At 55.3% G+C, this 15,671-nt stretch overlaps 1 protein-coding gene across 8 annotated transcripts in view; it reads left to right on the forward strand.

Moving 5' to 3' along the window:
* Window positions 1-432: 432 nt before the first annotated feature.
* Hdac5 (histone deacetylase 5) overlaps window positions 433-15,671 on the forward strand; it is a 34,933-nt gene continuing 19,694 nt past the window's right edge. The window contains exons 1-3 of one of the 8 annotated variants that reach the window (XM_021178307.2): window positions 433-585; window positions 6,037-6,258; window positions 12,506-12,580. In XM_021178307.2, the coding sequence (XP_021033966.1) occupies window positions 6,237-6,258; window positions 12,506-12,580 (97 nt within the window). In that variant the 5' untranslated portion in view covers window positions 433-585; window positions 6,037-6,236. Of the gene's footprint in view, window positions 586-6,036; window positions 6,259-11,727; window positions 11,855-12,045; window positions 12,581-15,671 lie in introns of those variants that run through there. The other 7 variants (XM_021178308.2, XM_029483432.2, XM_085829542.1 and 4 more) reach the window with 7 other exon arrangements.

Here is a 15,671-nt window from a genome sequence, read left to right on the forward strand (position 1 = left end):
CCTGCAGGGGCTTCCACTTCCAAGGCAGCCCCTAGGATTCCACACCCCCCCTATCCTCCCCCTAACGAGGGAAGGGCGTGTTAGGGAACAACTCAGGCGGGCAAAGATTGCACCATCCGCCGTTTGAAAAGGAAGTCGAAAAAGCACAGAGAACAAAATCGTAAATCCCACACATCCAGCCCCTGCAGCAGCCGGGATCCGGGTTCTACTCAGTTCATTACTTGGCGAAGAGATCGGGATCCCTTCTCTGCCACCTCCACCCTAGCCTAACCTTGGGCTGGGCATTGGCCCTTTAAGAAGCTGTCACGGTGGCGCTATTGGTCCCGCCCATCTGAGGGGAGGGCCGAATGGGAGGGGAGGGTTCTCGGTTGAAGCCCGAAAAAGGGGGGGTCTGAGCCTATTTTTAGCTCGGGGTCGGGTCACGTGACGGGAGTGACGTCTCCGAATGTTGTTGTTGGTGGCGGCGGCGAGCGGAGCCGGAGGAGCCGCCGCAAAGATGGAGGAGCCGTCGAGGAGGCGCTGCCGCTGCTGTTGCCGCCGCTGCTGCCGCCGCCGCCCGCGAAGCCGGAGCTCGAGCCGCAGCGGGTGAGCGCGCCGCACCCGCCAGGACCCCACCTCCCACGGCCCTGGGACGCCCCGCAGCGTCCCGTCCTCCCGCCGTCGCTGCCCGCGGGTTCCCCGCGACCCTGTCCTTCCTCCCGGCGCGCGCGCCGAGCCAGCCCGCACCCCCCAGGGAACGTCGCTGGGCCCGGGGAGTGTCGCCTTTGGCTCGCCGCGCGCGCCCCTCCTTCCTCATCCCTCCCTTGCAGGGCTCCTTCTCTGCAGGTAAGGGAGGGGCCGATCTTCCCGCACCCCGCGCCCCCAAATGTCCCGCAGACCGGCCGGAGATGTCTGATTTGTCTCCTCCCCGGCGGCTCATAATCCGTTGCAACTGCGATTTGAGCCTTGCAACCAGCATTCTTGGGAAGACCCTCTCTTCACTAGACTCCCCTTCCTTGTTACTCTGAGGTGAGGGGCGCAGCCCACCCACAGTGCTTCTCCAAGTGGCGAAAAACATACCCTTGATTTTATGTCCTTGACGTCCCTGCAGGTGGAAGAGGACTGCGGTGCCCACCTTACTTGTCTGTGCTATTCACCCCCTCGCCTGTGAGGCGTTACTGCGTTTATTACCACCCTCTTCTGTCTGACACCCTGGAGCTCGGGAAAGAGCTGGGAGATGAATTGGTGATCTTTCTTGGCTAGGGCAGATCTCCCCACCCCACTCCCGCGCCCAGTTTTCATCTTGGGTTTGTTTCTCATGGGGCAGAGGTTCTAATAGTGCCTTGTTAACTTGGGGGAGTTGGCTTCCCCCCTCCCCACCCATCCCTGGGGCCCTCAGGAAGATGAGAACTGGCTGGACGATAAGTAATTAATCTAAGAGCTGGGGAGGGGGGGCGGGGAGTCGAGTGTGTTTCATTTCGGGGAGAAGGTGACCACTTCATGTCCCTGCGTTTGGCCTTCTGAGATGAGCTTTGTCCCTGAAGAGGAAGGATAGCAGCTGCAGTTGCTTTTGGGGTGTGTGTGGTGTGGTGTGTGTGTGTGTGTGTGTGTGTAGTGTGTGTGTGTGTGTGTGTGTACCCATCACTCTGGTAGTGACCACTATGCTTCTGGGTCCTGGAATTAGCTTTGGATCTTGGGAATGGGAATGGAGAGAGGGGTTTAGGGTTCAGTGGGAGGGGAAGATAGAGTCAGATCCTAGGAACAAAAGGAGGCAGGGATTGGGAGATTGGTTTGGACCAGAAGACCTCTGGCTAATCCTGACATTGGGACCTGTTGGCTCTCCACTTATTTCCTAAGGTTGCAGGCAGGGAGGGTCCCCCGGGCTCTTAAGCCCTCCACACTGGGACCCAAGAGCCCATGCTGGCTGTGGAGATGGGCTACGGATGAACCATGTTGTGGGCTCCTCATTCCAGCCTTCCCTTCTCTTTCCCTCCCTAAACAACAAAGCTCGAGGAGAACTTGGCTTGCCTCTTCCTTCTGAAGTCTTCCCTTTTCTCTCTTTCCTCTTAGACTTGGATCTGGACTAGATCTTGTTAAAGACGGGGAGCCCGAATTAAAGGCGCAGGCTCCCGGCACCTCCTGACACACTACTGCCAGGAGAGACAGGTCCCAGGTGGCGCGTGTAGAAAATGTTCGTCCTCTTCCTCGGTGCATCCCCCAAGGATGGTGTAATCTGGAGTTGGGGGGGGGGGTAACAGTGTCACATGCACCACCCACCCCGAGTAGCTGCAGAGATAAGAGCTTTGCTTTCCGTTTCTTGGGGCTGGTAGCTTAGCTGTGTGCTTAGACACGGGACTTGGGAATGGGGGTCATTGTTGTTTTTGTATGGTGGAGGAGGGGGGGCAGCCTTAGGAGCTGGGGGTAATGCAGTCGGTGCCGAAGAACCAGCTGCTCTTCAATAATTAATTCTTCCTACTCACGTCCCTCCGAGGAGGGATGTCTGGAACACAGCATCGGGCTCAGCCAGCCTGCTAGAGGACTCACCCCTGTTAGGGGGTGTGTGTGAGAAAGAGACAGTGGGGGGGGGCAATACTTGGCGCTTTGGAGCATTGTCTCTTGCTCATGAATGAAAACCCTGAAAACCCGATGCAGCCAGTGAGGGGGCCTATTGTAGCTGACTTTGGCTAATTAAACTTTCTCTCCCTTTCTTTTCCCCTACCCACCTCACCCCAGCCCCAACCTCAGCCCTTTCTTGAATGAGAGCCCTGCCTGGTAGTGCTGGGGAGGGGGTACCATCACTCTGAAGTTTGAGGGCAAACAGACCCTATCTAATGCCCTCTGTCTCCACCTCCTCCCTCCCCCCTCTTTTTTTTTTTTTTTTTTTCTAGAAATAGCAGCCTCCTCCATCTGGCTTGTGCAGATGCCTGGAGCTGCGTCTGAGCAGACAGAAATGGGCCGGTTGCAAAAATGAATTTGTCAGCCTGGTGCCTTTTTCCCCCCTCCCCTGTTGTCTTCCCCCTTTCCCTAGTTTGGGGCCCCGCACAGCTTCTATCCTCCTGCACTTATGTTGGTTCAGCTTGGAGGGAGGCACGAGGCAGTAGAGGCTCCAAGAGGAGGCTGGGAACAGTCTTCTGCTATGGCTGTAGCTGGGAGGGGTGGAGATGAGAAACTGCTGCTGCCTTCAGATGGGATGTCTGGGCTTTGAGCTTTGCCAGGCAGTGAGTGTTGCGGCTAGCGAAGCCCATCTTGGATGCATAGGATTTGGTACAAACTGCTAGGCCTTGTTCTCTATGATCTGGGGAGTAGCCCCTGACCTGAGAGTGACCCTGGGCTAGGAGCTCAAGACTTGGGCTTCGCCTCTCTCAGGCTCCGTTGGTATGTTGGCAGTGGGAAGCATGGTAGATCTAGAGGGGAATTTGAAGGGAGCTGTTGGAGGGACAAGATCTGTGTAGGAAGGCGTAGTGATGTGGCCCTCAGGCCATGGTATGGCTCTGGTCACCTTTTCCTGTCTCCCTTTCCTCCCACCCTCTGCTGGAGTTTTTATTGCCGGTGAGTAGTATAAGGCTGCTGTCCTGCCTCCTTTACCTTAGCAGAGCTTGTAAGTGGAGGTTCTGCCCTTCCCCCCACTTTTCCTTGCCGGGATGCCTTGCATGGAGGTAGACGGTAGGTTCAGACCCTGGAGTAGTCTGGGAAAAGGATGGAGTTGACTATCAAGGGGAGGAAAACAGGACTTTTGGGGGTGCTGACATTGACACACTGAGTTGTCATCCAAGTGGTGGCTAGTGTAGCAGCTGTACAGCTCCTGGTTCCCAGCTACCCACCCATGTAACAATAGCAGGCCACTTCTGTTGAAGAGGGTGCAAACACCTCAGACTGCCTGCTCTTTCCCTGCCCTGCCCTAGACAAGAAGTTAAGCCTGTTCTGATCAGGCTACGAAGGGCCTTTTTGTTTCCCAGGAAGCCTTGCTGGTGGGTCTCTGTTATTTGGATGACCTATGACCTGGGCCTCAGGATTTTGTAGATGCCTTTTGCAGGTGGATGGGGCTGCTGAGTCCCACTCTGTGGGGGAGCAGTCGTGCATAAGTACATCCTGAGCCTACTGTGTGAGTTTGCGGAGCTGTTTCTCTTCTCCCCAGTGGAGAAGACCCAGAGAGATACTAGGTGAGGGTAAGGGGGTGGGGGTGGGGGCTAAGGGAGGAGCTTCATCAGTTTGGGACCCCTCAGGATCTAGTCCTCTTGAAGAGTGGCCTGCTTTGGAGGTTTTTCTCATTAAGTAGATGGGCTGGGCTACTTAGACTTGCTGGCAGTCGTGGGAATTTCTGAACCTGTGTTCCTCAACCCACGGGAAAGGGTGTGAGCGGGACTGGGCGCCAGCTCTGGTGTGGGCATGGGCTGAGCTGGCCTGCCCACGCGAGCCCTGCCAGGACACCAGCAGCCCCACCTGCTGCATTCCTGAACTTGGTCCCAGACCTGTACAGGTTCTTTTGTCTCTAGTCTCTGTCTCTCAGTCCTGAACCCTGATCTGAATATAATATGCCTTTCTATAGCCCCAGAGTCCAGAGCGGCAAGGAGCAGCAGGCTTGGGGCTCTTGGGTCTTTGTGTGTGTTCCTGTGGCCCTGCCAAGGAAGACTTGGGAGGCTTCTAGGCTCCAACTGGACCTCACCCCTCGGAGTCTTTGATAAGAATGGAGGGTTTACAGAGATTGAATACTGCCAGGAGGTAGGGCTCTCTGGGAGAAAGTTTGGTATCAAAATAAAGGGAGATGGATGATCTGATACAGGATTGGCTGTTTGGAGCTGGAGATGTTGGCAGTTCTGGTCACTTCCTGACACTTGCTCTCCTAGGGCTCTGGAGAGCCTGGCTTCTTTTGGAAGCAAATGAATGAGATGGTGTCTGGGTGGATCAGGGGCTCTTTAGGGTCCAGGTGGGTGCTGCCTGGTGTCTTAAGGCTTGAAGACGAACTGTAGGGCTAGGGTGGGGACTCTGGCCAACCCACATCCCTTTACTCCACTGACTTTGTTTAGTATTGGGCCTTTTGTTGCCTTTGTGTAAACGAGGGAAAGGTGTTCCTTATTTTGGTAGACTTAGGATGTGTCGGCCATTGCTTGACTGGCTGGATTTCACAGTTCCTTCCACAGAGCCCAATCTGAACAACACACAAAGCCTTGGTTCAGGGCCCAGACAACTCCAGCACACTTATAGAGAGTGCTGGATCTGTTTGACTTTCCTAATTCATGAAACACACTCCTGTGCCCTGACTCACTGTGGTGCTGGGAAGACAAAGCTTGTTTCCAGTGATAGGTGGAAAGGGCTCACAACACAGGGAGAAGATGCCAGGCCTGTGAGTTCCAGGGATACTGGGCTGGCTGTCAGTCCCTCCCTGAACTTTAATAATTTTATTTTTAAAATTGCATTTATTTGTGTGTGTGTACATGTATGTATATGAGTGTGTATATGGCACAATGAGTACACAGAGGTCAAGGGGCTACTTCCGTGAGCCGTCTCTTTCCTTCTGCTACGTGGGTAGGATTGAACTCTGGTCCTCAGGCTTGCCAGCAAGCATGTTTACCTGCTGAGCCCTCTCATTGGCCCTGGTGGTTTTGTTTTGTTTTGTTTTTTTTTTGAGGCAGGGTTTTGTGTAGCTCTGGCTAGCATTAAACTTACACAGTCACAATTAGCCTTGAACTTCTGACCTTCCCAAGTTCTGAGATTAAAGACATGTGCCAGCAGGGTACTCAGTAGCTTTCCCTGAACTTCAGCCAGGGACCCCAGGTCAGTTCAGCCTTTTCCCATTGCCACAAATGTGGCCAGCCTGTAGGTGCACCTGGTACCGGGCACTGATGTCTGCAGAGACCACGGTAGCCATTTCCTGTCCCTGGGGCCGCCACCAATTAGGACGAGAAGAAATGAGAGTCTGGTCCAATGCTGTTTCCTCTGTGCCCTTGGCAGGTGCCCCTCCCTCTCTTCCCTGGTACGAGATGCTCCATCGCTCCAAGATTGTCTTTCAGAGTCGGAGTTTCGGACCGGGACCGCTAACCCTGCTCCGTCTCTCCCCAGGGATGCCGTTCTGAGTGCCTGACTGCCTCGCCCCGCCCCGAAGGATGGCCTTGGATGGGCATTAGAGGCACTGCGGCCCCGGGCTCGGGCTCCTGTCCTGTCCGTCTGTCTGTTATCGTCTGTCTCTCTTGACATCACCGCAGCTCCGCCCCCTCCCGTCCCAGCCCCCAACGTCAGCTTCCTGCAGGCCCAGAGCCGGCATGAACTCTCCCAACGAGTCGGGTAAGAGCTGGGATGTTGGAGAGGAGCCTCTTGGGGCAGTTTTGAATGCAGTGGGCTGTGTGGGTTTCCTTCCCAGGCCAGCTGACTGCCAGTGTCTGAGATGTCAGGGATTGAAGGGGTCAGGAGTGGAGAATGTCACATTATCAAAAATCTTCCCGGAAAAACAAATGAAAAAACAGAGGTCAACTGTGAGACGGACCTGGGAATCCATGGCTCTGGGAGGGCCTGGGTCTCCCTCAGCCCCGATGCCTGCCCTTGGGTACCTGAGATGGAGGTGTGACTTTCCCTGGGTAGCCTGGGACAGTGTTGGAAGCGGTTTTTCCTGGAGACAGCTCGTGCTACTTTTCGTGGTGATGGCTTTTTCCCTCGCTGGAGTACTGTGTTTCCTGCGCTGTACCTTTTTCCTGGTGGAGCTTTAAAGAGCCCAATGCCTGTAGGGATAGGAGTGGGGATATGTGTTTGTAGAAGAGTCTTGGCTCTTTGCTGAGTGTAAGGAGATGACCTTCTTCCTCTTGGTGGATTCTTGTGTTAGGGGGGGGGGTCTTTGACTCCCATTTCCCATTCCTTTCTGCTAGGACCTTGCTGGGTGCTGCCAGGAAGATTCTGTGGGTGGGACACAAGGTAGCTCTGTTTGGGTGTGTCCCGACGCGCGTGCCTATGAGGGTGTGTCCAAATGACTTGAGCCGGACCCTCAGGAGTTCCCCAGAATGTCGCCAGTTAGCATGGTCGGAGTAATAGCTGCCTCTTGCCCCTAGCTGTCTCCTTGTAAACAGTCTGATGGTCAGTGCCTCTCCTGCTGTATCCCGCCCAACCTTAGCCCTTCCCAGCACAGCCTGGTCCTGTATTTTTTTCTGCAAGCATGGATAGATGGATATTTTCTAGAGAAAAGGAGGATGAGGGGAATGGATAAGAACTGAGCTGCAAGAATCAGGGAGGGACCCAGCCCCACACTGGGGAGAGCCGTTCCCCAGCTGTCTTCTCACTGCTTTTGTATTTCCCACTGGGGTCTTCCTGCCCTCGCCTTCATTCCAACCCCGAAGGGTCGCACCAGGTGGGCTCTAGAGCTCTGGCTTCCTGTCTCATCCTCTGGTCATCAAAGGGACAGGAAGAGGCCCGATGACTGTCCATCGGTCCCTCAGCTCTGCTCTTCGCTCAGACAGGCAGAGGCTGCCCAGGGACATCTGTTGGTAGCTTGGGGAGGACATTTCCCAGCTGTAGGGTTTCTTGCTCTTGCAGCGAAAGCTGAGTTTCTAGGGCTGTGTTCTAGTCACTGATGGTCCAGGTTCTCCTCGTAGCCATCCTGCCTGAGCTGGGTGGGAGCGGGCTGTAGCTGGAGATCTCTGCTAGCTTGGCAGCTTCTGAGCTCTGGTAGGATAGGTATTCTTGGTGACCTGTCTCCTGGCTGGCTTTCCAGCTGCCCCCAGCAGGGGGAGATGCTGTCTTTTCCGTGTATGGGAGGGAGAAAGAGAGAGGGGCACAGGATAGAGAACTATAAGACTGTCGAGAGTCTTGTGCTGAGAGGTGACCTGCTGTGGATCTTCCCATAGTTTTTTCCTACAGCTCCGGGGCTGGTTATTCTAGTGGGGTCCAGCTGCCCTGTGGCATGGAGACAACCAGTCTGCACACAGCTTTTACTCTTTGAAGGGGCTCAGCATCTGTTCTCCAAGTTCAGCTGGCATCTGGGTTGGGGCTTCCTCCGATGCCCCGAAGCCTGGAAGAAGCTGGAATTCCACAATAATAAAGTGACTTTGTTTTCAGAGCACATAGGTGTCCACAGCAAAGTGGACACCTTACAGAAGGCCCTAAGAAAGAAAGATTGGGAGCCCCAGGACAGGTTACAGACAGGAGGGGGTGATGCATATGACCGATCTCTCCCCACATCCTGGCTCGCTCGGTCCTCCCTTCCTAGGGCATGCAGCCGCAGGGCAAGCACAGCAGGGCACTTTCTCTCTCTCCCCTGGTTCCTCTCGGCATAAGAACAACTTTTTTTTTTTTTTTTTTTTTTGAGGCTGGCCTGTGGTGGACCAAAAGACAGGAAATGGTCCATCCCTTCAGTCCTAGCCGAAAAGTCAGCATGCAAGTTCCTGCTAAGGTGCGGCAGGTGGAGACGGAGCAGTTAGCTTCTGGGCCCACCACTTTGGCCAGTAGGCATTCACTCTCTGTATCTCTGGGCTGGGCTACATGCTAGTGTTTGACCTGTCTACCTCTCTGGCCATCGGAGGAACTCTGCTCCCTGGAAGAGGCCAGTCTGTTTCCCTCTACCTTCTTCTTTAGGTGGAGTGGGGTGCAAATGGGGTGAGGCGTTCTTTATTTTTTCTGGAGCCAGTCCTGTATGTATGTTCCCCTGCATGGGGTTAATGATGGGTAGAATTTGTAGCAGCTTTGACTTGGAAGAGCCTCCCTGGGACCTAGGACCTCAACTGCCCTGGTTGTACCCTGTTCTCAGGGGCCATGGCTTAGAGAGGGACAAGAACGGGGCCTGCCACGTGATCCCGTCTAGATGTTTGTTGGTGGGGCCCTGGAGAAGGCATCTAGGTTCCTTCTGCCCTGCGTGGGAGGAAGATGAACCGCATGATAGCACCTGTCTGCCCAGCACCTCCTAGCGCCCTTTATACTTTCTCTCCTTTCCTTTCCCAGGAGGGAGGGCGACTGCCCCCTCCCTTTGGGGTGACCAGAGAAACTGGGGCATGGGTGTGGGGTGGAGCCAGGAACCTTGGCGTCCTGTCTCCCTGCCTCAGGCTCTGCTACCGAGCCCCTGGGAGGGCAGGCAGCCAGCCAGAGGAAGAGAAAGTGGGTCAGCGCTGGCCCGGGCAGGGGTCTGGGGGGAAAGACCCTTGGTCTCCTTTGTCTATAGGTGCCTTGGCTGATTGGAGTCTGCTTTCTCTTCCTCTGCTCAGCTTCCTTCCAGAGGGATTGGAGGCTTAGGACTGGCTGGTGAGGAGAGGCAGTATCCACCCAGAGAGGAAGTAGAAGATGGCAAAGTGGGTGTCTATAGTCTTCCTACAGTTGGGTTTAAATGAGAAGATTCAGCCAGTAGCTAACTGTGGACCTGGGTCGTGGTGGTCTCTCGGCCATACTGACAGGTCCCAGTGTGATCAGGCTCAAAGGAAAGAACTGCAGGGGAGTAGGGTTGATGCTTTCTGGGCATCTCCTAGTCCAGGGTCTCTGGACCTTGGGCAGAAGACTTCTCTTCCCTTTTGGTCAGGGCTCCAAGCCAGCCTTTGGGCCCAGGAAATGAGATCGGGCAGAGCTGGAAGAGGCACCATTGGGCGCTTCCTTCTGCTCCAGCTTCAGAGGTGTATAGCCTTAGAGTGGAGAGCAGAGGCACTGCTGGGAGAGCAGAGCTGGTTCTGTAGCCCAAGTTGGGCTTCAGCTTGCTGGTGCTGGTTCTGGATGTGTCTCGTGGACTACACCCTCAGTGAGCACTCTGGGAGATTTGTGGGGTGGGACTTGGGAGCCAGGGATGGGAAGGGATGGGAAAGTAGGCAGGAGAAGGGGGCGTTATAGTAGGAAAGCTTGAGGCTAGACATTAGGAAGCCCTCATTACATCATTTGCATCTCGGAAGAAGAGAGAGGCTTGTCCTTCCTCCCCCTAGACCTATCCCTGCACATTTCCTCAGAGCTTTTTGGGAATTGCATTGAAGATGGAGACTTGTCTTGGGAAAGAGTCGAAGTCATGATAGCACCAGTTGTTCTCACTGAGCCCTGGCCTTTGAGTGCCTGTGTCCTCAAAGAATTGTGAGGAATCCTCTTTACTAAGTTCAGTAGCTTAAACCTGTAGTCCCAGCAGCGGAAAGGCTGAGTCAGGAGAATAGTTGTGTGTTCAAGGCTAGCCTTGGCTACAGAGTAGGACTCTGTGTCAAAAAAAAAAAAAAAAAAAAAAAAAGGGAGACCTCTTTTGATAGCAGGCTAATCTAGGGTCTCAGGCGCTTTGCTTTCAATTTGTCCTAGCTGCTCTTCTCCCCTGAGCAGGTCTCCCTGGTCTCTCATGGGCCTGGGGCAGGTAAGAGTGTGCCAGGACAGGGCTAGCCAGCCCTTCTGGTTGTTCCCAGCGTGGGTGGGTGGAGCCTCGTCTGGGAGGGGCCGCTGCCCACGGCTTTCTGGGCTCCCTTGTGTCTGGCTGGGACTGTCACTGGTAGAGCCTCTGGTCTTCCCTTCTCTTCTTGAGAGACCTAGTTGATCTGGATGCAGCTGGGGGAGGGACGGTAGAAAGGCAATGTTTTCCAGTACCAAGCTCCTAGATTGCACAGGTCTTCTGCCTTTCCTTCTAGAATCTGTCTTGACTGTAGCTTTAGCCTCCTCCCACTTTAGTTCCTGGTCTACCACTGGGGAACAAATCCCCGAACGCCAGGGTCGGCTGCATCTCACCATGCTTGGGAAAGCTTGCCTCTACCACCACCCTTGTGTGTGTTTTCCAACCTGAGGGAGAAGGGCCCTGGTGGAGTCCTGGCAGAAACTTGGAAGATGAGTTTCTGGAGTCACAGCCACCATGTCCTTGGTTGGACTGCTTCTCCCAGGCTCCTGACAGAAGGGTGAGGTCATCCAGTCCAGAGAGAGGACAGGTGTCCCTGGCTCTGTGCCTGGAGTGGGGGGCAAGGAGGGGCCGGGAGGGGTCCAAAATAGTAACTGTGACGTTACGAAAGGGGAGGAGCCTACAGACCCAGGAATAACTGGTCTATTAAAAGGCTGCAGTGAGGTCAGGGGGCCAAGTGGGATCTCTCTATCAGTGGGAGGCACAGCTCGGGAAGAAGGGGGGTCAACAGTAGGTGACACCGGCAGTGGCACCAGTTTTGATGGTACAGTGACCCCATGGGCCAGGAAGGTGGAGAGCTGAGGCTACTCTGCCAGGCCAGGGTGCTAACAGCTGCTGGAGGGCCTCCAACCCCAAGTCTTCCTGTTTGGGCACTGGAGGTCCTGTACCTGGGGCAGATGTTCATAGTCTGCCCATGAGTTATGGTGGTCAGTGCTTCAGACCTCTGGTCCCTATCAGGTGAGCAGCTCTGTGAGGAGAGTGACTTCCGTCTCGCCATACCTCAGTTTCCCCATCTTGGCCTCTTGCTGGTGGTCGTTGTTAGCATGAAGGCAATGATGTTTGCGGCTTGTGGTGCCCTCAGCTGGGGACACTGCCAGGAAAGCATTGATTGAGCTGAGAATGGGCAGGTGCTGTCCAGTCCCCTGCCTGGGCCAGGCAGAGCCAACCCAGAAAAATCTCTCTGGTCCCTGGGAAGAGGCCGAGTGCCAGAGGGAGCACTGCAGAATGGGTGGGAGAGCTGCCACCCCACTGCTATTTAGGGTCTCCCTGATAGTAAGATAGTAGAAAGGCATCTCCCAGCTCTGTGGGAAGGCAGAAGTTACACAAACTCCACAGGCTGTAAGGAGGAGGTGCGAGGTTAGACCAGGTGGTTGGGTGTCTGTCACCTCTCCCTAGTCTTTCTGATTCCTGTCCTCGCTCTGCACAGAAAGGGGGAAGAGAGAAGATCCAGGCTGGCTGCTTGGTGTCCAGTCCGTTGTTTGCCCCCAGCAGTGGCCAAAGCTGACCCCAGATGCATGGGTCCTCTGCCTGCACCCTTCTCTAGTCCAGCCACTGGCCACCCAGGTCTGTGGCCTTGGCCCTGAGTGCAGGCCTCCCTTGCCCCCCTCCCCCTTGACTGGCGCTTCCTCCTGGGGTGGAACGCGCCTCCCCCCATGGGGCCTCCGCCAGGCCTGGGCTCCTGGCAGCCAGCCGGCGGCTCCCTGAGCATGCTCCACCTATTTATAGACAGGGCCCTCCCCCAACTGCTATTTCAGTCTCCTGCCAGCTGCCGGCGGCTCATTCGGGGAGGAGGAGCAGGGAGCCAAGCCCAGAGCTGTCACCGGTGGCTCTGGGAGGGAACACAAGAGAGAGCCTGCCTGCCCACTGAGCTCCCCTTCCTGTCCCCTGAGCACCCAGCCATAGCCCAACTCCTGGAACCTTTGGACAGACTTTGGTCCACGCTCCTGGAGCGGAGAGCAGGCCTTCAGCCTCGTTAGCCTCCCTGCGTCTGCTGCCTCCGGAGCGCCCAGGCCGGATGAGGTGCCTCCTTGCCTTGTGGGTCCCAGCGGCAGTGGCCTGAGGGAGTCCTTGAGCAGCCGGCTGCCCCGCTGACCACCTTTTCCCTCACCGGCTTCCGCCTCGGGCGGCCCCTCCCTGGCATGCTGCTGGTGCCCAAGGCACAGGGGCTTGTGGAGATGCTGCAGACCATCTATGAGACCGAGTCCTGTTTCTCAGCAGATGGCATGTCAGGCCGGGAACCATCCTTGGAAATCCTGCCACGGACTCCTCTGCACAGCATCCCTGTGGCAGGTAAGTGGCTCCGTGTCCCCACCTGCCCTCAGCTCTTGGGCATCCTGGCGCCTGGTTTGAGCACCTCACTGTGAGTCTTCCTCCATCGGGGTCCTGCTTCAGCCTTTGAGGGTTTTGTTGAACATCTGTGGATTGGAAGAGCTGTGCTTCTAGGGCAGCTTCCCTTCTTCCTTCCTTGCCCAGGGCTGTCCTTTCACGGTGCCTCCTAGCCACCCTCCGCCTCATCCCTCCAGTGCCTCTGCCTTCAGCAGGGTCAGCCTCAGCTGCTAGGGGCTAGGGCTTCCTAGAGGATTCTGGCCTAGTTGGACCATGGTCAGAGGGGAGGAAGTGGGTCAGTGACCTGTCTCCAGGCTGTCTGCTCTCCCCACAATTGAGCAGAGGAAGAAGTTGTGCCTGGAGTACCTGCAGGAGTCAGAATCCGAGCCTCTGTGGCTTGCTTTGACCTGGTAGTGACTTTGGAAAGTTTTTGGTCAGGAGGCTTCTGAGAATGGAGTCTTAGGAAGAGCCTTGTTGGGATAGGGTTGAGCAGAGACTAGCAGCTGGGGTGTTTAAGGATTTTGGCTTAGTTCCTAGTTCCCTCCTATCTCTTCCTTCCCTGGGCTGTGGTTTCTTCCCACTTTCTGAGGATAAGGGATGTGTTATTTTGACCACAGGTGGGCTTAAAGACCTCCCCCCTCAACCTCAGCGCGAGGATTTCTAGACCTGCCCACCTTCCCTGGGGGAGCTTTTTATTGATCCTTGTTAGGGGGTGGGGTCCCCCTAGAGCTGGCCACTCCTTCTGTCACTCCCAGGAACCTGTTGCCACCAGGCCGGCACCACAAGATGCTTCCTCCAGGGAGGGGCCTGCTGGACCCATGCCTGCTTGGCCCCTCCTGGCAGTGGCTGGCTTGGTACGAGAGAGAGAGAGAGAGAGAGAGAGAGAGAGAGAGAGAGAGAGAGAGAGAGAGAGAGAGAGAATGAATGTGTGTGTGTGTGCGCGCGCGCGCGTGCTAGAGTTCTTGACTCTGGATACGTGGGTGTGGATCTGAAGGTTTCAATTAGAAGGTGGAAGCTGTATCTCTCTCTGGTGGGTACCTGTGATTTGGCTCTCAGCTGTCCAGGGCTAAGACTGCAGTAGGATTGGGCCGAGTCAGAAGAATGTTTTGGGAAGGTTTGGAAAATCCTTGGAACGTGATTTGCTGTCAGCTCAGACATAGATAGGGATGTCCATTCAATATCCTCGTATAGGGCATAGTCGTGGAGAGCAGCCCTGCAGTGTGTTTACCAAATCCCAGTGATGGAGCCCAAAAGGCTGCTGCTTGCTCAGGACTAATGGAGCTATAGCCCCTGTCCTCAACCCTCAAACTGTGGCTTCTGCATATTCACGTGGTCTCCTGGGAGGTTAAAGAATGTCTGCAGAGCATCGCCTAGGGTGGCTTCTAGCTGGTCACCCACTCTGCACTGAGCTGCCAGTTGGCCCCAAGCTCCCTCTTGTTTACTCTTCTTTGGTTCAGACCCTAGAAACCCTGAAAGTTTGGGACGGTGTTCTTCTATCCCTGGATATACCCCAGCCAATCCTTCTCTCTAGATCTCCAACTCCCCCCCCCGCCCCCCCCCCGCCCCAACCTGGCCTTCTGAGTGTGGCGCAGTCCCTGCTGGCAGGAGGGAGGTGTGAGTCACCCCAGCAGCTCAGGGAGAGGGCTAAGAATGTTCCCCTGAACAGTTCTGATGCTGTGTCTGTGACGCGGCTGGGGACAGATATAGGCCTGGAGCTTGGCTGCCTTTTTTTTTTTTTTTTTGGACTCTGGAATGTAAATAGTCGTTTCAAATAGAAACACGTTAACCTTTGGGTTAAAAAAAAAATCCTCCCTAGATAAACATGGCCATGAGGGCCCAGAAGCCTGGTGTTTCCCTGCAGTCCCTTTTCCCTTCACCACACGCCCTCTCCTTCTAATTTCTTGAGCAGTCTCCAGAGGAGAGACAGAAGCTTACAGCTGACAAAGCCGGTTTCCAGGGGTGCTTTCTCGGATGGTGTTGCTGGTGTCCCCGCCCAAGGGGCCTTCCAAGATGCTGCCTCTCTGTCCCTTGTAGCAGCAGGTCCTGGGAACTCTTCCTTAGGGACAGCTTTTGCTTCCTCTGCTGTCTGTCTTGTTGGCTGCTAATACCCCCCCCCCCCCACACACACACACCTAGCACTGTGGGTGGGTACTTAGATGAATGAGTGTTGGGTGAGGAGGTGGAGGGCCCGCCTTCTGGCAGGATGCCTGGGTGCTATTCTAGGGCTTGACCTGGTGGCTGGTTAGAGACAGCTACAGTGAGCACCTAAGGGTGAGTGAGCCCAAGAGGGAGAGAGAGACACTCACTCCACTCTTCTTGTTCAAGGAAGGGGAAAGGGGCCGATTTCCCTTCCACTGTGGATGACTCGTGGTGTCTCTGTCTAGTTACCCGGTGACTGCCCAGTGTGCAGCAGGCACCTCCATATACCAGGCTGGGCCCTAGCTTGAGGATCCTGGGATCTTTAGTTCCACTGTGGGGTTCCCAGTGGTGCAGAGTGGGGCTCCGATGTCCCCTTGTGCATTTCTGGTTGAGCCGAGACCTTGGGTCCTGGGGGAAAGAATGGCTGAGGAGGCTTCTCTCCCAGCTGAGGGAGGCCGAGTCTGGTTTGTGCCAGGAAGGATGCTCTGGATGTTGGGAAGTCCCACGGGGTTCAGGTTTGCAGCCGGGGCTTTCCCTGACTGTTCCTATTTAGGCTCCTGAGGCCATTCCGAGCATGGCTGTGCGTCAGGAATGTGTAGGTGTGGGGATGCCAGGAAGGTAGGAAGGGCAGGACTTGAGTGGAACTAATACTGTAATCCACGAGGTGACAGGGATACCCGGGACTTTCCTTACTGGTCTCTTTTAGGAAGGATGTTAATTACCCACATCCCATAGTGGAGAAGGGTTAGAGATGTGAAAGAATTTACCCAGAGCACAGAATAAGTAGACGCTTAGATTTGAACTCAGGTCTGTCTGTGTGGGGCCATTGTTAACCTACACAAAAGCTTTCTCTCACATTTCTTTAAAAATAGTCCTTTGTCTGGGTGGGTGTGTTCTCAGAGCTAGTGTCTATGGC

Source organism: Mus caroli, unplaced genomic scaffold (genome assembly GCF_978045245.1).
Source record: "Mus caroli unplaced genomic scaffold, Mus_caroli_1 scaffold_13, whole genome shotgun sequence".
Lineage (NCBI taxonomy): Eukaryota > Metazoa > Chordata > Mammalia > Rodentia > Muridae > Mus > Mus caroli.